This window comes from Typopeltis vanoorti, chromosome 12 (genome assembly GCF_054136105.1).
Source record: "Typopeltis vanoorti isolate ZY-2024b chromosome 12, IOZ_Tvanoo_1.0, whole genome shotgun sequence".
NCBI lineage: Eukaryota > Metazoa > Arthropoda > Arachnida > Uropygi > Thelyphonidae > Typopeltis > Typopeltis vanoorti.
This window is the reverse complement of record NC_143560.1, coordinates 50667105-50691120: the sequence shown is the minus strand read 5'-3', so window position 1 is coordinate 50691120 and position 24016 is coordinate 50667105. Positions and strand designations below refer to the sequence as shown.

General features: G+C 36.4%; 1 protein-coding gene across 4 annotated transcripts in view; it reads left to right on the top strand.

Moving 5' to 3' along the window:
- The window catches only part of LOC150100781 (GRB10-interacting GYF protein 2-like), a 525021-nt gene that overhangs the window by 61722 nt on the left and 439283 nt on the right, over positions 1-24016 (top strand). For all 4 annotated transcript variants that reach the window (XM_090401532.1, XM_090401529.1, XM_090401530.1 and 1 more), the window contains exons 4-5: positions 20548-20674; positions 20800-20935. In XM_090401532.1, the coding sequence (XP_090257658.1) occupies positions 20548-20674; positions 20800-20935 (263 nt within the window). The remainder of the gene's footprint in view (positions 1-20547; positions 20675-20799; positions 20936-24016) is intronic.

The window sequence follows — 24016 nt, the reverse complement described above, 5'->3', positions numbered from 1 at the left end:
GAATCTTTCTTACTATTCGTTCTTCCAGACTGCCATCACTGGGATCCACTGCCTTGCTGCCATGTTTACCATGTAATGCAACCCATGGCCATCTGGAAAGGGGAATCATGGTAGTGTTGCACTACTTTAGTCTTTGCTTCAGCAAGACAAGCAGTTCTGGATGGCCTGTCCAGGATCAGTCAGCTAGTGGGCTGGCCTGCAAGGGTCATAGGTATTGCAGTAAGTCTCTTACCCCATGGTCTAGGGTCAGGACCCAAGGCTTGCTGTGGTAATGCTGGTATAGCATCTGGGATAGCTGTGACATTCTACTCCCAAGTGCATTCATTGCTTGCCAGTCAATGGGTGTCCATGTTTGTCTCCATGGTGGGTTGGGAATTCAAAAAAACCTCTTGAGCATGACTTCATCCACTCTGAGATACTAATTGGTCTGTAATTTGCTACTTTTGTCTTCAACCTTTATGTAATATAACCATCTTAACTTCATTATCTGATTGTCTTTCTTACTATACTTCTTATCAACATATTTTTAGCACAATGAGGTTTGGCATCAAATTTTTTTGTTTTCCTCTCCTGTTGGGTACCTGTTCATGTTGGAGATTTTTAGCACAAAGACCAGTCACTCTTCTTGCCTGCACTTTGTATTGCTCACCACAGGGTCCAATCCTGGGTATTCAGTCTGATACTGCCTCTTTTATACAATCCCTGACTACTTTGTATGCATTACTGACATTTATTCTTTGTAACTTCTCAAGGCATGGAGCTGCTTCCTAAATCTGTTATAATTATCAGTTTATAGTTTAACATAAATCTTTTTTTGGCAGAGAATTCCACATGTTTAGAAACCTCCCGGAACAAGTTTGCATGGTCACTTTCTTCTATTGGAGATGGTGCCTACTTGGTTATGGATACATCTCCTGATGCTATTACCGGGACTTTCTACACTCTTAATCCCCTGGTCTGCTTCATCACCTGCTGTTTCAGGTAGTTATCCCTTGGTAACTGTATAAATTCCATTTCCATCTTGCCACACGCCCTTCCTCCTTCCAGTCTGTCACCACAGTTGAATAACCCTAATATAATTGCTTGGTCTTCACTTATGTGGTAAGTGAAGCCCGAGTGGTTTTCACTTAGCACAAATCAAGGCAACGTCTTGTTGGGAAGAGGTGAGAGTGCCCTTAAAGACTCTCACTGTGCCCCTATGCACATACACCGTAGGGAGGTTCTTTCTAACTCACAGGCATTGGTGTTCTCAGTGGATTTTAGATCGTGGGACTTGTTGAGTCGACATGCCTAATAATGAAATACTCTGAGTGAGGAATATATTATTATTTGAAGTTCCCTTCCAGTTCCTAGATGCAAGCTAGTTTAAGGTAGAATTAAGCTAGTCTTTAAATTGGGAACAAGAAATCATATGCTTGGTCAGATATTTGAGAATGAAATTCAAGTGGTGATGAGGCCACTAGAATGGAAGCATCAAGGCAGTCGTTGAGACTATATGCAGCTGCTTCCTATGCTGCACCATTCAGGTGTGATGTGTGGGCACCACGTCCGCAGACAACCTAGGTACTGGTCTGGGTGTCTTGCTTAGAAGAGCAGCCACCGTACTGCGATCTATTGAGACTCATCCTCTTGTTCATACTCTCACTTGTCTCAAGACAACACCAACCATGGATTTGGCCAATGAACTGCACTAGAATGCTAGCTTGGAACCTATGAAGATTTTCCCTTGTGAGGTTCATAATACTCATTAGTGGTCAGCTTGTACTTGGCAGCCACCAAACCAACTGTATGTGACTTGTATCCGTAGACTTACCGAGAAGGTTCCCAACACGTATTGTGCTGGGGCAGGGTGTCAGAGCTTAATGGAGCAACACCACCTCCTCAATGTCTAGACGAATAGATCCCATCTAATGATGGGGCTAGACAGCCAAAAATTCCCTACGAAAAAGCTTGTGTGTGTAGGTGCACGGTGGGGCTGGCAAGTTCCCCAGTTAATAGCAGACTTTAGCAACTGCCTTCAGCTCCTCACCATATGAGGCCACCAGACCTGGCTTTGGCACATGCATTCTACCAGGAATTACATAATTGATTTATTTATTTCCAGCAGCTATCAATGGGCTCCCTCCAATGACTTATGTTACTGGAAATGTCCTGATGTCTCATTAATTCAACTAGCAGAACCAGAGCTCCATCCAACACGTCTACCTCAAGGAGAGAGTCGTGTTTACTCCTGCCAATTACCCACGATCTTGATTGATATTCTTTTACTTAAACATTCAGATCACTGGGCTGAAATCACATTGGTGGCAGCACCTCTCAAGCCCAATTTGCAATATGCTTTGTTTTAATTAGACAGTTGGATTCCCCTGGTCTGTTCCAGTTCTGAGTCAGGTGTTAGTTGCCGGTCAAAACGGTCGCACCAGATGGGCTAACTGGCACATCGCGCAGCTGAGGCATTCCACGAGAAGGCCCTGATGCTGGTCCTCACTCAATCGTTCCATCACTTGACAGTTTTGCCCAGTTCTGGTGCAGTGCCGTACTCACTTCGGACCCCAGCCCGACCAGACCAGTTCTCAGAACCAATCCTTGTCCCGAGGCTACGGATCCGTCTTGCCAACTTCCCCTTACCTACATTATTCTATCAACTAGAGGTTGTTCATCTTGGTTAGTCTAGTCATAAATACTGTTACAACTTGAACAGCGCATAAACCTTTAATCTATTAGTAAATCATTTACATCTTTTAGCACATACAAACCACTTGTATAACGTGCATATGACAGCACTCAACGTTTGAAATGTCCCCCTTTTGCCTTCATGCATGCCTGAGGTCTGTGAGGCCACATATCGATGGCAGCACACAGCATCAAATAGAAATGCTACGACTGCTTGCCCCAAATCTGCCTTCAGGCAGGCAATGCTCATTTGCCATTCCTTGCAGGCTACTCTTTCAAGTATGACCACAATTTGAAATCCAATGGAGTCATATTTGGACTTCCAGATGGTGATATGTGGTCAGACACATTTGCCTCTAACCACTGTTGCATGGTCCTCACCTTGTGTGCAGCGGCTGAACCCTGTTGTAAGGTCCACTGCATATATCACGAAACAAGTTTTGACCCCTTCCTCATGGAAACCCACCCGATACACCACCAAACTATCACTGATGTGGAGTGATGACCTCTTTGAATCCTGAGTGCTATGGCATGTGCTGTGGGACCAATATACCCAATCATTTTGCGGTCAAACAACTTTTCAATGGTGAAAATCTCATCTGTGAAGAGGATATCTTGGTGTTTATTGTTTGCATACCACTGGAGAAGTGCCTTTGATTTTATCACCCTCTGCTGCATAAAGTTGTAGTATTAGGAAGTGTCCAGTGGAACAACGATAGGCTCTAATCCCTAGGTCATCAGTTAGTACATGTGACATTGTTCTCTGCAAAACTGTTCATCTCTTGTGACATGACTCTGCGTTCTCACAGGAATACAGTGGTGGCATGCCTTCATAGCCCTAACAAACTGTTGTGTCCTAATGCAGCATGGTTAACCTGTTCTTTGGGGGTCAGATACATCTTCTGTATTCTTATATTGGTTAATAGTTCGATACACAAACATCCTATTGATCCTAAGTGCTTTTAGTTTTCAAAATTACAAGTAGCTGCATTCTAGTTTTGTGAAGTGCTATTACAGCTACATAATCTCCCTACTCCACATTAACCCATACAGCTAGACAACTCTCTTTCTACCGTCGCAACTAACTGGGCTCGTGATTCTGTGGGCAGAAGTGGGCCTGTGTGGAAGTTATAACAGTATTTATGGCAAGACTGTATTTTGGACTGTTGGACTGTAGCTCACAACAGATAGCCACAAATGAACTATCTCCCTCAGAAGGTTGAAGTTCTTCAGCTGTCATTAGTTAAGTCTCTCTGTTATTCTCAAATGCATGGAAAGGTTTATGTGTTCACAGTACATATTATTTTTTTTTTCACGGTATTGATGACAACACAGAATGATAAGAAAATAATATTAATTTATTTGCTGATATTTCTTATTCTCATAAGAAATATGTTTCCTTTACCTTCTCTGAAAATACAATATTTTTGACCCTCTTTGCCTGTAAATATATCATATTCTGTCAACCAGATCTCACCAATGCTGATAATTTTTGGTCAAGTTGAGCTGACCAGTTCCCAACACTTTTATTCTGATACTTCTGGCATTTGTGTATATGCATTTCAATATCTCCTTGAGCCTATAGTTATCCTTGCATGTCATTACCAGTCCATTCAGATTTGAAACCTGGAAACTAGCTGTTGATAATTTCTACACTCTTGTTCTAGGGGTAGCTAATTGCTTGATTGCATCCCCCAATACCTCTAATTATCTGAATTTGCACTTCCAACCTCTCACTGAGCAACACTTTCCCTAAGCATTTAATCCTGTAAATAGACTGTATTCCATTTCTCATACTTTTTATTGACTTTTCTATTGACACAATACTGTGTCAGTTATGTTATTCCCACATTGTCTATATATCCAACCTTTTAGTTATAGTCAGTCATGGAGATTAAGATAACAATATTTATCTAATTTTATTTTAGGTGTTTAAAATGTTTTAGATTTGTATCGATGATGGTTCATTGATCTGAAAATCAGCATTTTGTGAATTCCAAAGAACGAAACGCGCGCACGCACACACACACACACGCGCGCGCGCGCGCACATAAATCACTGTAAACATATAAATATACATTTATGTATATTTAGTAATTCTCTTAATCTCTAAGGAGATTTGATGCACACATTCTCTATAGAATTAGTTAGTAAATTCCAATAGTCTGTATGTCTGACTCTAGAATTACATAGTATGAGCTCAAAGAAAATATCTCTTTTAATATCTAATTAGAAATTAATTTTAATTATTAAAATTAATTTCTGAGGGGTAATATCAAATATACAAACCAAATTGAATATTTGTTTTGTATATTTGATGATGATAATTATAATAACCTCTGCATACCTACCTCGCTTTATTTTTATTTAGCATATGATGTACAGGTCTCAGAATAAAACATACAAATTACATAAAACAGCATAAAAACAATTGTAAAAATCATATTAAAAGGAGTACACTAGGTTGAAATGATTAAACATCAAAATTAAGAATCAGGAGTCAGAGCTTAATCTTTAAATCCCAGATCTACTCCAGGGATTCTGGGGTCAGTTTAAAAAAGTCCTCTTTAGAACCTGAGAATGAGTAGATAGGGCACTCAAGCACAATGTGATTGATAGTCTGGATCCCTCTTCTGCATTCACAGTTTGGAGTATCAGACCAGTTCCATTTATGCAAGAGATGCTTGCATCTCCCATGTTCTGTTCTGATCCGATTTAAAGTGGTCCATACATGTCAAGGGAGATTGAAGCTCTCCAAACGAGATGTCGGATTTGACATGGGTATTTGAAGATTGGAGGTTTGTTGAAACAATACTCTCCCCATGACTCGCATAGGTCGAAGTTCTGGTTGTTTATTTGTATTGCACTCCTCCAGGCAGGGTGCCTGGATTTCAGTCTTTGTGAAGTATGGAAGGAAATGTTTTGGTGGATAGGCAAGGAACTGTTTCCAGTTATTTTTGTTTATAGCTTGCTTAAGGCTTGGGTCCTGCGGAGCGAGGGAGGGGCAATATTACTGAGAGTTGGGAGCCAGTAGCCAGGAGTAGATCTTAAAGCTCCAGAGATTATCCTCATAGCTTGATTTAGCTGGACATCGACCAAAGAAGCGTGTGCGCTGTTCAGCCACACAAGCGCAATACTTGCTGTGGAATAGATCAAAGACAGTGCGGTAGTACGCAGTGTGTTGGCATCAGCACCCCAAGAAGTACCAGCAAGTTTATGCATTATATTATTACAAGTTTTTAATTTCCCAGCAATATTTTCTAGACTATATTTAAATGTCAAACTTCTGTCTAGGGTAACTCCTAGGTATTTTGGATGATCGTTCAATTTCACCTGTTTATTTCTGAAGCAAACTTTTGGGATATAGTTGGCCTGGATATTACTTAAATGAAAGGATGCTACTTCAGTTTCGTTCAGGTTAGGCTGTAATTGCCATCGTCTAAAGTATTTATACGATGGCAATTACATCGTATAAATACTTCAGTTAAGGTGTGCTCAGCTTTTAGGAATGTCGAATGTTGAGTTGCAATGGCAATATCGTCAGCATACATGAATCTCTGTGATGCTGTCTCTGGGATATCACTAATATATAAGTTAAAGAGCAATGGGGCAAGAACTGACCCCTGAGGTAGGCCATTTTTAATCTTAAAGAATTTACTTTGGGATTCGTTGAGAGATACTTGTATCCATCTGTCTGCTAGTATTTGATTAATTAGGTTGGCTAGTTTTGGTGATGAGATATTTTCTAGGAATTTTAAGATAAGACCCTCTCTCCACACTGTGTCATAGGCAGCAGAGAGTTCCACGAATACCGCTATTGTTTTCAATTGTTTTTCATAACCGTTCTCTATAAAGGTTGTCAAGGCCAGTACTTGATCACAACAACTTCTGTCAGGTTTGAAGCCAGCCTGTTCCTGTGGAGTTCTGTTATGTATACTTGAAGAGATTCTGTTGTATAGCATTCTTTCGAGAAGTTTCAGGCAGATACTTAACAAGGCAATAGGATGGTAGTTGGAAGCAATTGTAGGGTCTTTGCCAGGTTTTAAGACAGCAATGATTTTAGATCTTTTAAAAATTGATAGAAGTATGCCAGAGTCCAGTATATTATTGTACATAGCAGTAAGCCATTGAATAGTTTTTGGTCCACAGTTCTTAATGAATTCAGGGTAGATGTTATCGAGTCCAGCTGCCTTCCCAGTCCTCAATGAGTTAACTGCCTCGGTAAGTTCCTGGGAAGTGAAAGCCTCAGATAGTGATGATGGTGGAAGATCTGTTTTGAGATTTTTTAGTTTTTGTTTCACCTCTTTCATAGTTACTTTATCTTGAGGATATTTAGTCATTGAGACTATATGCTTTGCAATGTGTTTTGGATCTATGGCAGGCAGTTTACCATCAGTCCTTGTATTAGAGTCAAGCTTCCTAATCAGGGACCAAGCTTTTCAACTGGAATGAGTAAAATTAAAATTGTTCATTATTTTAATCCATTTGTCTTTTCTAGCATTGTCAAGAAACTTCAGTAGCTCAGTGGCTACTGTAGGGTTATTATTAGTAGAGAATTCTTTATACAGTTTTTAACTGTCACTATTCCAGCCTGGGATATATTCTCTCTTGTAATTGTAATTGTTTACAGTGGGCTTTATGAATCTTATTACAGTGTCAACCTGTTTCTTAAAAGAATCCCAGTCAGCTTTGAGAAAGTTCCACCTAGGTTTTAATATTGTTCTTATGATTGGAATATGTAGGCTTACTTGATAGATTATAGGTCGATGTTGGCTATTTGGAAAACTGTAATACTTTCCTAGAGATGGGAATTTGGCCGCCATAATCGTCTACAGTACAGAAGCACAAATCAGGGTTATATCCTCTTTCCCATCTAGAGGAGAGAAAGCTCGGTTTGTCTTTGGCATCAAAGATCAGATAGAGGTTTTGATTTTCCATCCAGTTCACTAGTAGGGTACCATTTAGGTTATCCTTTCTATAGCCCCAAAGGGAGTGATGACTATTAAAATCTCCCAGGGATTATGCTTGGATGTTGTTGCTGGGACAGTACTTGATCAGGCCATTTAGCTAAGGGAGGTTTATACACGTTCGTTATAGTATAACCAGATATTATAATAGATACACTATATATGTCCTTGCTGGTACTTGGTTCACAGATCTTATAATTAGAAATGTCATTTTTTATATATGTTGCCACACCATATTTGGGATGGTTTATGCAGTTAATCATCTTGTAATCATATATTTTCCCTCTCGTTAGTAGATCTAGATCATCCTTAATGTGAGTTTCCTGTACTACAACTACATCTATTTGATGGTAATTCAAGATCTTAGTAAGAACTTCACATTTAGCTCTACTTATGCCTTCTATGTTTAACTGGCATATTTTTAAGAGTGAGCCTATATTCTCAATTCTCAGATCCTCGGTAGGTTTGTGTCGGTTATCTGAGAGCCTGTGTCCGTGAGTCCTGCTAGGAGAGTATGGATCCATCTGTCGCTGTAGACTATTTAGTGTTATCCAGAGTGTGCCACGAGGAGGCAGTCTGCGTTACACCCTGCCTACCTCACCTAAAACTGGCTACTGTTATCTATTACCCTAAGGACCAACTCCTTCCCCCCTCCCCAGTTCTTGGTGTGTATAGAGTTCCTTGTTCTCACAAGTCGGCTTGCTATGGACAGACAGGAAGATCAACTATCATCTGAAATTGTGACTATGGTTGGTCAGATCTATCGGACCATGCCTTAGATACTACACACAGAATCAAATAGGAAAATGCCACTGCACTCCATTGCAGAAAGTCTTTTAGAATCTACATCTGTCTTCAAAAACTAGCCTAATCTATATAAATATGGGAAACATTAATTCTCTGCGATCCCAGTTCAAAACTAAAGCCTTCAGCATGCATCCACAAGGGATGTCCCACTTAATTTGGGACTGGTCTTTCTTGTCTTTTGTTTACATTTTTGTTTTGCTTGTTTATGTTTGTTAAAAATGTCTTTGTGACTGAGATGAAATGCTGGAAGAATTAGGGTTATTATTAATCCTTTCCTAGTGCTGTTTTACTCCATTATGCCTCTGACATGAATTGAAGCCTTAAGATTATTAGACACATGTATTCATTAAGTGAGTCTAACAGTCGTTATGTCACAAGTGCCATTAAAAACATTTTATTATCCTTCATTGGGAAGAAATGATCAAGAGGAACATAAACCCAGCAAACTTTTAGCTCAATAAGGTGAACTGCTAGCAACAATTCCTTTTTATAACAGTGCTGCTACTTGAGGATAATTCCTGACTTCACCAAATTTAAAGAAACTATCAAATCACCAGGTGCTCATCGTATTTATGAGCCATGTACTTGTATGCAATCAATTCTTCTTATTATTATTTCATGACACCTCCAAGGAGTCTTAAAGACTCATTGAGGGAGGAAACCTACTCTACAACTCTGTCTCCACCAACCACAGTGAAACCACCACTGCCATCATCATCTTCATCTACACCGCCATCTACTGCCCACTGCCACCACTAATATTTTTTGTCTGTAAATTGTGTGTGTTCTGAAGGTCAATTTGTGTGTATGCGGGATGAAAAACCTGAGTTTCCAGGAGAAAAAACCTTCTACCTCCTTAGGAGATCAGCTAACTCGCCTTCATTTGAAAAATACCCATATAACGATTCCTTTCATCTCGAACAAGAATCGAACTTCAGCCTTTTCCGATCAAAGGGTACAATGTACCGTTGTTCTTCCAATTGTGCTATGGAGGCGCTTATATATAACCATTAACTATCAAATGTGATCTTGCTGTCAACATTTACATTATCTCCCTTCTTCACAAGACAATATCCTTGATCTTATATGCTCATTTATATTATCTCCCTTCTTCACAAGACAATATCCTTGATCTTATATGCTGACTTTTTCAACTTGATTTTAGACCTATCTAGACAGTTTCTCCATACAATAAAAATACTTACCCTCAACCAAAAGTTTGACTCACTTGTTCAAAAGCAAAAACCAAGATCAATCTGGCAACAAACAGAGAGGTTGTCAACGTATCTGGGCATTCCTTCACTCCCGCAAGAAACTCCAGTACTCGCCAAAGAACATTATTAACAATCATATCATAATGTTAAAAATCGTGTCATCTGCACCAATTATATTAATATCTCTCTGTAAATAGACTGCACCAGTTTGTTTATCTCTTTAAAGAGACTATTTTTGTACCGAGCATTAAGTAAATATACAAGAGTTCAATCCGATTGGTGCAATGACTTAACTTTATTAATTTTTTAGAATCTAGGAAATGATTGACTCGAGACCAAATAAAAAAAATATTTGATGAAACTAAATAAAACTATATACCAGGTAAATATAATTAATAAGCACAAAACTATTTGGATCCAAGGCCTTCTACATTAAAACTGTATTTGAAGCTTGATTGCTTCAACAATGCTCTTCCTCATCTATATATATTAAAGTTAATTGTGGAATATTTATCTCTAAAGCAATCTGACTTCATATGCTTTATAGAATTAAAAGTAGTAAATTAAATTCTAACTTAATACATATAAAGAATTAAATGGCCATTCTAGGAATTGCACAGTATGAGCTCAATAAATTTCTTTCACTCTGACTCATAATTAAATACAACTCTGAGAGATATTAAATACTGTACCAAACAAACAGAACAGCATTCAGTTAAAAATTATGTACTTTCACTCGATTATATGGAAATTTTGGCTTATATTTACGAGCATGGCTCTCCAAAATTGGCAGTTAAATTTTGAAATTCTTGGTGTTTTTTTAATCAGTTAAAAACTAGAATGTGTAAATAAAGAAAAGACACGTAATTTCTATACATTATAAAAACCCATACTCTTTTAGGTGTTCGCTGGCCATGAAATTCGATAGGAGAACAGAGATATAAATTTGCTGTTCGACTTCATGGAAAACCTGGAGCATGCAGTTACTTCCGTATTTTTTGAATGCTTATTTTCTATTTGCATATTACTTGTAAATTACTCCCATATCCTCTTGAAAAAAAGATACAGAACTAATTGCATGTTACTAGTCAGTTACTTCTAAATAGCTATCCTTATGCCTTTTACGCTTTCTAGTTGCATATACCTCTAAATGCCTCTCCTTATGCCATTGAAAACATATGAAAATAATTGCATGCTTTCTACTTGTATTTACCTCTATAGGGTAATACAAGGGGATAAATGCTTGCCTTTATCCCTTTGTGTGTGTTGGGGGAAATGGAACTAACAGCCAATTTCAACCTCAGCACTGTGCAATTCTTAGAGCAGCTAAACAGCAAATTTATACCTCTGTGCTCCTTGGAACGGAGCTCCTTTCAGTGACGTATATACAAAGCTTGATACATTATACTACCCTCCAGTTATTAATTTCAGTTATGTATCCTTGGAGAGTAGTCTGCCTTCCATCGTTGCCTGCCTGCTACTCTGCTGATTTCCCATTATTGTTAGCCAGTGACAGCAGTTCTTAAAACAACTAACACACATGCATGTTTATTGAGATTCAAAGTGAAACTCAACTGCCAAAATGGCTTCCTCTTACTGCAGTGTTTGCATGTTCTACAGTAATAGTATGACATACAAAAACTAATATAAACAAACATACAATAATATACATGTCATTTCTGTGTTATTCCATAAGGATTATAGCATACGGTAAGCAAGTTAACTACTAAATTAAATTTGTCTCCTTTGTTATGCTGCTGCTTTAACCACATGATGGCTCCAGTAATACTAACATGCACAATTGCATTAATAACTTTGAACACGTACACAAAAACATATTCTTCTCTAATGAATATTTTACGCAATGTATAAAACCGAACATAATAAGCACAACATTTGTGAGATTTTTACAAAACTATGCTTTAGATATCTCCTTTATATTTAAAGAATAAAATCATTCTCTCACTGTCAAATTCTATTAATACTTTTATTGTTATTGTGAACGCGTATCTCCATGGAGTCCAAAGACTTATCACGGGAGGCCCAGAAACATCTTTCACAATATACCTATCATACCTCGTGCAATGTAACCAAATCACCATGGACATAAGAAACTAACCATATTAACATAGTGTCTGTTATACCTCTCCTTAAACTGATTCACCGAATTAACTTCTATCTCAGGCACATTCTACTCATTCACTACCCTTGTAGAAAAAAATCTAGAACTCACATTCTTGCTAACTGAAACCCTTACTCAACGTTCAGTGATTATCTCATGTTCTTTCACCATGTGCCATATACTAAAAAAGTTCCCCTACCTCCATTCTATAAAACCCTTTCAGCAGCTTGAATGCTTCTATCACATCACCTTTCTTCCTCCTGTCTGCCAATTTTTGTAATCAAATTCACAAATCTTTAGTCTATCCTCCTATGGAACATTCCACAGGCCTGCAACCATCTTGGTTACTTGCCTGTGAATTTCTCAACCAACTTCACATCTCTAAGAAATCCAGGTGACCAAATCTAAGTGCAGTAGTCTAGATGTGGGCATATTAGATTCTTATAAAGAGGAATAATGACTTTTCTGTTGATATTAGTCAGCATATTTTTAAGCATCCAAGTGATCCTCTGAACTGTTTTGCAATATGACCTCTGAACTTTAGTTCCTTATCAACCATAACTTCTAGATCCCTGGCCTCATCAGTTTCCAGCAATGAAACCTTGATCAATAGAATACACTGACAAACGTTTTCAATCCAAAGTGAATAATTTTACATTTTGCCACATTAAACGAAAAACCATTATCCTTTGACTACAACGATAGCTTATTCAGATCATCTTGCACAATTGCTACATTGTCTTTATGTACTATATATTGGAGACAATATATTAATGATATTGTCTCCAATATCATTAATATACAGATTAAACAACATTGGACCAAGAACAGAGCCTTGTGGAACTCCACCAGTCACTTTTTTGACCTTTGACTCCACTCTGCCATACACTACTTTCAAGGAGCCTTGAAATTAGGCAAAAAGAACATATAGGTGATGTCAATAATAACAGAGAAGAAAAATCGGGGTTAGCGTTTCATTTCTCAAGAACGAACCATACCATAGAAGCACAATTCCTTACATGGAGGAGGACTTCTGCTCCCGAATTTTTAAGGAGGCCACAACAGTTGCCTGCTGTACACAAAACCTTAACAGGAACCAAGGACTAATCTTGCCTGTGATCTGGAAGACCCTTATCAGATCCTTCATCTCGCCAGAACTGAATTATAGTGCCAACTATAGACCGTTCCTAAATAACAACAAGTGAGATCATCCACGCTCTATGAATGTATTGTACGTGCTCTGTTTGTTTAATATAATTGGAATCGGTTGATTTTAGTTTGTAACAGTTTTTTACTTTTTAGTGCCTTACATCAGTTATGTACCCTGAAGATGCCAACAGACTTAGTTGGTGAAACTAGTTGGCATAACTTAGTTGTTTAATATATACACTTGATCAATATAATCCCAATAAAAGTTTTTCCACTAACATTACTTTGTTATAGAAACAAAGTAAATTGCTAAGGCATAACTTCCTCTTAACAAAGCCATGCTGACTTCTAAAAAGTATCAGATTATTTTGCACACAATCTTATAGTTTGGTATAACAAACTTTTCCAAAACCTTAACTTCCCCCAAGATAATAACAGGTCTGTAGTTTTAATTTCAACCTCTGTTTTTGACCCACTTTTATGCAGTAGAACTATCATACCTTCTTTCCATACCTTTTGAACTACACCCGAGCAGGGACTTAATTTAAAAATAGTCATTAGTAAGGCTAGTTCTCTTGCACATTCAAGCAACACACGTTCTGAGATCTCATCTAATCCTGTGAAAGGATTCACATTGTGATTTTTTTTAATATCCTGAGTACCTTTTAGTTTATCTATTTCAAAGATCATATCCATGCCTGTCTCATCAACTACTATTGTACCTTCATTCTGATGCTAAACCTTCACAAAATAATCAGTCAGTAATTCAACTATATCTTCTGGTTCTGTTGCCTTCCTACCTGCAGCATTCAAAGAGAGCTTTCTATAAACATTTTTATTTTTACTCGTAACATAGTGAAAGAATACCTGTGGATTCACTTTGGAATGTTCAGCTGATTTCATTTCATAATATGATTTAGCCTTCCATACCATGTATGTCATCTTTCTTGCCTAATACCTTATACTGTTCAGTGGTTTGTTGGTTGCATCTTAGCTTATATTCCCTCCACAAATGACTTCTTTTGCAGCACGTGCTTGATGGTATTATTTATCCATTTAACTCTGTTTGTTGTTTTCACATCAAATTCTTACAAAACAAATGTTTGTTAGAACCAGCTCTTTACCAGGCCTTTTCTCAAAATATAAAACTTCTTAACTTCCATAGGACTATGCAGTGTTTGCTTATTTAACATATATTTTTCCATTCATCCTCACAGAAATAAAATATTTTTACCTCGGGCAATTTTATTACAAGCAGCACAAATTATAAATTCTTTACCAGAAAAAAAAGTTTCATTTAATACTTTATAAATACTGTATAAAAGTAGAGCCTTTCATTAAAGCCACTTTACAGTTTCCGATTGAACTAATTCCATCACTTACTCTAAGAAAAATGGTTGATATCACCTGTGTCATTGAGACAGAAGATAAAAATTTCATTTAGTATTTTTTTGAATGTTGAAATAGGTCTCTTCAGTATCTTTTTATTAACTTTTCACTTGTTGACAGTCTCACTTTTCCAATCTAAGGATTCACCTTGCTAATATTCCCTTTTTGGAATTCTCTTAATATATTCCAACTTGGAAGTTTTCTTAACTTCTTTAAACAAAATTCTCTTGTCTGTGTTCTCAAACTTCCATTTTCTCTTCTTGTTTCCTCCGTTACCCTGGTACCAAAAGCTCTGTCAGCTGTCAATCACCCATCAACCACCTCGAGCATGCACACTTGTTCAACTGCAGCACGCAAGAAGTTAGTATTGACTGACATGTCATCTTTATGATGAATGACAAATATCATTACACTTAACAAAAACATTGAACTTATCCCACAACTGGAATTTTACATGGCTACGAAACCAAAACAAATAAAATACTGATGTAAAGAAACAATTGTTAAAAGATTCATAATTCTAAATTACAACTATTTTTACAGCACTATTATGCTGTAGTGCTTAAAAGATTCCATACTTGGATTTTTTGCATAACGTTGAGAGGAACTTAACCGCCCTCAAGTGGTAATGCTAATAAATTCCACCGAGAAGTCTCCTCAGTACTACTCAGAGCCAAAGAAATTAATTTCCTAAAATCCTTGATGTAACAACCAGCTCACCATAACTAAAGCAGACAAAGGAAGAACTATAGTAATCATCACTACAGAGTTCAACAGAAAAATTTTTCTTCTATTATGTGATCTGACCACTTGCCAGGAGGATTATTCAGAACCCCCTACCAGTAACCAAATCAACAAACAGTTCCTTACTGAAAGTGGTCAGCTGGGATGAAGAAGACTCAATCAAAAAACTGTAGACCCATTTTGAAAGAACCTCGGGTTTCTATGGCCTACCAAAATCCATAAGGAAGGAATCCCACTCAGACCTATAGTTGACTGCATAGATGCTCTCCTGCCTATTGCCTAGCCAAAATTCCTAGCTCATCATATAAGCTCCTTTACAAGTCACAAGTCTATATATATAGAAATCTGTATACAAAAGAACACACACACACACCTGCATTACAGTGCTACCCTTTTAGACATGTAACTGTGCATTGACTAGAATATAATATATAGTGGAATATATATTTAAAAAAAAAAGATGCAAAAAATTCAACAGAAATTCTGACAAAAGGTCCCCCCTAACCCTTCAGCCTATAGACATGATCAGTTTGACATCCAGTCTTTATTTACCAGTGTACGTCTCAGCTGTTAAAAGAGACGTTCCCTCCAGACATGGTCAGACTTATTTGACTTTGTCATGCACTTGGGCTATTTCATCTGCAGAAACCAATTCTACAAACAGATTGAAGGAAGCCCTTTATCACTTGCAGTTGCCAGTTTCTACTTAGAGCATCTGGAGGACTTCCATTCTCTTCAACACAACCATCTTTTATTTAAATTTAAGTAGCCTATAAAGTATTTTCCTCATCTTAAAAATTTTTATTTTCTATATTCTATCCAATGATGTTTGACTTGTTTTCATAGCATAACTTTCCTATGTTTTTTGAGCTCATACTGAAAGCCAAGAACTTTCCTCACCTCAGAGGAGGAAAGTTTCTGTGTCAGAGGGATACAGATATGTTGAGATATGGAAGAATTTTCAGAACAAGTGAGAAAAAAAGTTTCATGGGTAGTAATCTTTCAGAAGGAAAGATGTTTTGCAAGTTTCGGCTGTTATGTTACAAAGGTAACTTGAATAACAGTTGTGGAAAAAATTTTATAGGAACATTGGAACTTGATAAATGAAGTTTTTCATTTAAGAAGAGAAATGTTTATGGGATATTAAAGTTTCCATTAGTACAGTAATGATTTAATGGCTGCTTCAGAGAATATATACAGTGAATTGCTTTTTAAGTATTCAATCATTTTTCCTTGGGAATCCTTTGTACAGGAAGAGGGAAAAGATTATGAATCTTGAAGATGAAAGAAGAAACATTCTTGTGTGATTTTTTTAGAAGGCATTAAACGAGGAATGCTAGATACTATTGAAATTTTAGGATCTTATTGTCAAGTCGGACATTTCGTATCTCTTAATATGACTAGGAAATCAAGTTATTTTTAAGATTCTTAAGAGAAATGTGGTTTTTCAAGATAAGGAACTGTTTCTGCTGCAGAAATAAAACTGTTTCATTCAACTTTTATTAGAAGCACAGTTGAGTTTGAAAGAAAGTGTATTTTTAGCTAGCATAATTTTGGGCCCAGATAAGATTTGGTTTTTAATTATCATTTTAGACCTTAAGATGAGTTACTATTGGTTAAAAATCAGAATATTGTAGATTTTTTAAAATGTATCTTAGTGTTATTAAACCGTTTTTCATTTTTGTAAATAGAGTTGTGAAGACTCAATTAACTTAATTACCGTTGAAGTTAAAATAGAATTTAGAGAATCAGAGAGAATTATCATTGCAAAATACATCTTGTGTGTTTAGATTTCATTATAGAAATATGATGGCACTTGCAATTGATTGCTGCTCATTTTTACAAAATGAGCAGCAATCAATGATCAGGATTTAACAAATAATAAATTAAACTTTTTTACAATAATAAAAGATAATACGTCTATAGAGGTATCTGAAGTAACTTGAAAAAAGTTCCATGTCTGGTCTCTTGAGCCAGGCTTTAGAATAGTTTAACCTGTCCATAGTACCAAAATGTACTGTAAGCCATCACCACTTTCTGTGGATAAGATTAATATAAAGCAAAATGTGCAGGTGTGTATGAAACCTGTATGATCTTTATTTCAAATAATTTTGAAAATTATTTTAAATTATATTCTGAAAATAATTTTTCAAATAATTTCAAATTCAATTAATTTAAAGATTATATTCATACAATGTTTTAAAAATTATTTCATGTCCTGTTTTATAGAATAGGATACTGTCATTGTTGAATCTGGTTGTACCACTGAATATATGAGTATAGAACTGGATCTGTTTCTTGGTGCAGGGCATGTTAATATCTTAGACTTAAGTCATAAAAGTCATAGGTACATTGCTATATCATTACACATTGAATGCATGCCATTTCCCACATTAAGATGCAAACTGCATATTTGCAGTCACTGATTAGCTGTTGTCATGCTGACAAGTGAGGTGTGTGCTAGCGCATTCATGTCAGGGATATTAACACCAAGCTGATTTACCACAGTTAGGTTGCAATTACCAGCACTTTAGTAAACATGAGTGTTCTTTTTTTGTGAATGTAGTGGAATGGCAAACATGACAGAGCAGTTTTTTAAACAAATTCAAGAAAAGATTATGGATTGTAACTTTTTTTTTTTTTGTTGGGGATCTAAATAGCAGAGTAGGAAATGATTGTGAGACATACAAAAATATTTTGAGAAAATTTGGAGAAAAGAGCAAAGCTAATAATAATGGCAAATATCTGTTGGATTTCTGCTCAGGACATGGACTGGTTATTACTTACACCATGTTCCAACATAAAAATGTGCACAAATTCACATGGAGAGAGGAGGCTAGGAATAAGAAAAGTCTCATTGACTATGTTATTGTTGATAGTGATGTTTTCTCCCTGGTGCAGGACACCAGAGTGTACAGAGGATTTGAAATTGGAAGTGATCACTATTTAGTCTTGAGCAGGATAAAATTGAATTTCATATTGAAAAGAATAACATGTAAGAAAGTTTTAAAGCGAATAAATGTTGAGCAGCTCTCAGATGTGAACTGTAGACTAAAGTACACAAAGATTATTGAAGAAAAAATGAAAGAGTTCGAGAACAGGAATCAAACCTTGGAGATTCAGTGGCAAACTCTGAAGAAAACATTGATTCTGCCAGAGGCATGTGGTGAGGTTGTCTGCAAGGATAAAAAAAATCAGAACTCCTTGGTGGACGCAGGAAGTTAAAGAGGCAGTGAAAGAAAAGAAGAAAGCATATCAAAAGTTCCTGTCAAATAAGTCAGCTTGTGCTCTTAGAGAATATAGAGACAAATGCAAGAATGCTAAACACTGTGTAAAACTAGCTAAACAAAAGTCATGGGAGGACTTTGGCAAGAATATAGAAAATAAATATCAAGAAGATGGAAAAATATTCTGGAGGTTGTTGAAGAAGCTTAGGAATGGAGGAAAGAGTGCTGTAAAAGGAGTTAGAGATGATAAAGGTGACATGAAAACTGGAGAAAAAGTTATCCTTGAAGTATGGAGTAATTACTTTGAAAAACTGCTAAATGAAACAAGCAGTGATGACAGCACAGTGGTAAAAAACACTGAGCAGACATGTGGTCAGGAATACATATCCATACTTGAAGTAGAAAAAGCCATCAAAGGCTTGAAATGTGGAAAGGCAGCAGGAGTAGACGATATTCGACCAGAAATGCTGAAGTAGGTGGTATAAGAGTCTTACAGTGGCTGCACTGCATAGTTCAGAAAGCCTGGACAGAGGGACGAATTCCCGATGATTGGAGTAGAGCTCTCATAGTACCCATATATAAAAAGGGAAATAAAACTGAATGTGAGAATTACAGAGGTATTTCCCTACTGAGTGTTCCTGGCAGGATCTATGCAAGTATACTTGAGAAACGGTTGAGAAGAATTGTGGAAGAAAAGCTTGGTGAAGAACAAGCTGGATTCAGGCCAAATAGAGGCTGTCAGGATCAGATTTTCACTTTACGAAAAATAGTCGAATAAGCATGGGAATATAACAGAGATCTGTATTTAAGTTTTGACGATTTGGAAAAGGCATATGACAAGGTGCCAAGAGAGAAGCTATTCAATACGCTACAGTTATATGGTGTCAATGGGGCATTATATCAAGCAATACTTAGTCTTTATTTGAGTTGTAAGTCAGCAGTTAGAATTGAAGGAAGTACAGGTAATGGTTTAATGTTAAATCTGGTGTGAGACAAGGATGTACATTATCCCCCTCTGTTATTCATTATCTATATGGATCACATTATGAAGGAAAGTGGTATTAAACATGATATCAAAATTGGAGATGTTAATGTCAGTTCTTTGCTTTATGCAGAAGATGTTATACTTCTAAATAAATCTGCTACAAGTCTGCAAGATTCCCTGACTAAATTGAATAACTGTTGTAATAGGTATAGTATGAAGGTCAGCAATAAAAAGACAAAGACAATGAAAATTGGCAGAATCATTGAAAATGTCAACTGTGTTGTGAATGGAGAACCTGTGGAACAAGTAAAACATTTCAGCTACTTAGGCACGATTTTCACTGAAGATGGTAAATTAAATACAGAAATAGACAACAGAATCAGCAAAGCTGGTATGGTGGGAAGTCAATTGAATAAATTCATATGGAATAAGAGAGAAAATAGTCAGAACATAAATTATCTGTATACAAGACAGTGTTCAAACCAATTTTAACTTATGGATCTGAGAGCTGGGTCAGAAGTAAAACACTTGACCAAAGACTAGAGACTGGAGATATGAGTCCTGAGAAAGATAAGTGTGAACAGATGGCATCAATGGCAATATCATATTAAAAATGAGGATATTAGGAAAGAACTTGATGTTGTCAGCATTCAGGAACTAAAAGAGCTAATCTCAGGTGACCATACCACCTGAGATTAGCTCTTTAGCAGAGCTAATCTCAGGTGGTATGGTCACCTAAACAGAATGGATGAGGAAAGATTAGCAAAACAAGTGTTCTCTGCCAGGTTGGCAGCAAAATAACCCAGATTAAGACCAAGATATAGGTGGATTGATACGGTACAAAGTGCCTTAGACGATAGAAATATAAGATCTGATAATGTTGGAGTCTTGATAAGTAACAGACTGATTTGGAGGAAAATTGTAGATAGGAAGTTAGTAATGATATAGTTTTTTCATGTAGTACTATCATATCCTGTACACCCCTTGTGATGATGAACTTTTTTTTTTTTTTTTTTTTTTTGTAAATACAAATTTTTAGTTTTTGGCTTTTTATTCATCTGTTCCAACTGTATAGGAAATTGAGAAGATGAAGGAAACTAGGTAGGCATAAGCCGATGTTATGGAAACATTTCATTTAATTCAAAACTGATTTCCAGTTCCTTGATTTTGAACCCCCCCCCCCTCCAAATATTAAAGCAGATATAAATTCTTGAGTATCAAATAAATTTCTTAATTTAATGAGTGGTATTTAAAGCTGTTTTTCTTATAGCGTATTTGGGCACGTTCAGTCAATAGTGATATTGTTTTAAGGCTGAACAAAGGTGGAGGAACTGTTATAGGTGGCAGCACAACTCGAGGTGGTCGTGGTGGTTCCGTAGACAGAGGAAGGAGTAGAGGTTAGTTTTACATGAGATGAGTGTTAACATATGAATTGCCCATTGATTTGTTTGTTGTTTTATGACATTGTGTGTAACCCATGTTATTTATTCCAAACACTGGAATGTTTTGAAATTTTTTGTAGGCAGAGGAAGTTACTATCAGAGAGGTTTATCATATGAGGAGGGTGAGGAAAATTCATCTGGTGGTTTTACAAGAACTCGTCCTCCATTAGATCGTAGTCAAAGTTCCAATGATCGAGATCAACGCTGGGATGACAGGTAACAGTGTGATACTGTATAATTTCATGCAGCATTGAGATATTGCATACTGATGATTAAATATTTTCAAAATAGAACCAGTATTCCTCTTTAAATTTTTTTAACAGAAGCTATTAAAGAGATCTTCATGTAAGATGTAATTCACACATAGCTAACTGACATGGGAAAACTTTACAGAGCTAATTTTCTTTTTGAACGTGCCCACTCTACTTTTGCCTTTCAAATTCACCTCAGGATGTTTGTATATATTTGATTCACTTATAGCAAACACACACCATGACAAACTCTCAAAAAAAAGTCTAAGCTGAAGCCGCATAATACTATTCTTGAGGGGGGGGGGGGAGCGCTTTGTGGCAAGCTATCCATTGTGACTATTTCTGTGGTTCACTTTGTATTTACTTAGTGAGTTGACTGTATAATACACTTCATTCCCTTGTCAAGATGTAAAAACAAGGCAATTCCCTCTAATGCCCTTAACTTTTCTAGTAAAAAAAAAACACTTTGATTCTATAGTGATACATTTTCACATAATTCATCATGATGCTATTATAGTTATAAATTAGGAATCACTTTATTTTATAATAAAGTGGCAATGGAGTTGAATAAGGTAAATGGCTACTCAGCGATACTGGTGGACCTCGCAAAAGTTGTTTGACTAGATTCCACATAGAGCTATGTTGTGCAAATAGGGATGGATATGAATCTGGTGATTTGGATTAGAGGGTGACTGATGTAGAGATATCCTTTTACTTTACTTAATCCTCCTCTTCTACCTTTTATGGTGTTGAGGTTTTTTATTCTTGCAACCGCAACTGTAACTCAAGGATAAGGTGGTTAGCCCTATACCTCCTGATGTGTCCTATGTCTGTAGATGTGTGTGTGTTCATGAGACCAGTTTGCCTATTCTGGGGGACAAAAAACCAGAGTTTCTGGGTGAAAAAACCACTTACCTTTATATGAAACTGGCTAACCCGTCTTTCATCAAAAGAGACCAGATAAAGATTCCTCACGTCACTGACGGGAATTGAACCCAGATTTTTCTGACCAAAGGGCTTTGTCTATAACGACTGAGCCATGGAGGCTTGTACAGATATCCAAGAGTGGTTTATGTAGGGGTTGAGTCTAGCACAATATGTAAGGCGATGCACTTTTGGAAGAAGAATTTGCAAGTTGTGTACTGTGTATTGATGAAACTGAATTGCAGGAAACTGATGAAGCCAGGGACTTGGGATGCTTATGGACAGGGGTGTTGAAGTTAAAGATGCATTCATCCTTTATCCAAGTGTAAGCAAACAAAGTTTGCACATGAAGTAACTTCAAGACTTGGTTACTTGTATATAGAGGCTGGTGATTCACATCAATTGCGTTAGTATCCCATAACGCAAAGGTTATGGAAGTATAATGCTATGCATTATTGGTAGGGCCACCACCCAGACCAGTTTCGACCTTGATTTGAGGTCTCGTCAGTGGGAATACTAATGCAATTGATATAAAGTCATTAACCTCTATATATAAGATAAATGAAACCAAGAATATGATTTCTTGGCATCTTTAATTTATAGTATAACTAAGTGAAAAAAACTTTCAACATATATCTCTAATCCAGAGTATTTTAGTAATAAGGGGTTACACCTTTGGACTACTTGTATATGGAAATATGACTTCTGCATTACTTCAACCTTGGTATTAGGTCTTGGTCTGGCTCCTGCTGATGAGACCTCCATAAAGGTCGAAACTGGTCTGGATAGTGGCCCTACCCATAATGCATAGCATTATACTTGTCCATAAGCTTTGAATTATGGGATACTAAGGCAATTGATGTGAAGTCATTAGTTTCTATATATAAGGGGTGATAAATATATCACTCCTTATATGATCTAATACTGTCCAAAGTGTTATTTAGACAGTATTAGAATAATGTGTTAGTGGGGAGTAGCTCTCATAATCATTTAATATAATTTAAGCAAAATTATATTAAAATTATATCATAATTATTTAATATAATTTAAGCAAAATTGAAAAGTACAGAAATATAATACAGTAATCCCTCGATTAGTGCGTCATTTTTTTTTTTCGATACTCAAATTCGATTAGTGTGCCTATATACATCTTAAAAATAAATGTTACAGATTTTCAAAATTTTCTATCTATACATTTTTTATGGCTAACTATTTTAAAAAAATCATTCACCAGAATGAAATAATTTAGTTACCCATTTAAAACATTTTACAAAGTTATTTTTAATGGCATACTACACTACTTCTATGTATACTATGTTCCAAATATTTACCTCCAAAATTTGTCGTCTGCTATAGTACTCCTGCAGATTCAAGACTCTTCGACACTTCTGCGCATGTCACAAAAAGGAGAATCATCCATTCCGATAATAGGGTAATCAATCCGTCTTCTGGGATGAGTTGTTTATTATTACACGTCGGGAAATTAACTTTTCTTTTATGATCATTGTAGTTTTTAAAGTTGAAACTATTTTGCTTATATAACAGTTGGGAAATTTTATCTATAAAGCATGTGATTTTGCATGTTGACAACCAATTCGTACATCCTTCATTTCTTTCTCCCCTTCAATAATAACATCCAAGAGTTAATTAAATCTCATTCTGAAGAATTGAGTGATTCTGACCTGCTAAATTTAGATGCACAGTGGGAAGATCCTGAAGAATATGAAGAAAATTTAACCACTGATAGTCAGCCAAAAGAGATTTCACAGAAACAATTTGAAAATATTTTTCATACAATCAGTTTTTAAGCAGCAATGCTTAGAGGCTGACCCTGATGAAGAGAGAAGCAGTAAAATTTGCAGAAGAGTAGAACAGGCAATAGGGCCATACTGTCAGTTGTATGAAAAAAAAAAGAAACAAAATGTCCACCAAACTATGTTAGCTCAATTCTTTGTTACAAAGTAGAATAATAAAATTTATATTCTGAATATGTTTTATTGTCTTTCAGCTTCATGGTTTTCCTTTAACTAGGCCCTGAGACATACCTTAATTCTTGAATAAAAAAATTAAGGTTCAAAAAAGAAATTTGAGGAACGAATTATACTTTTTCCCATAGGTTATT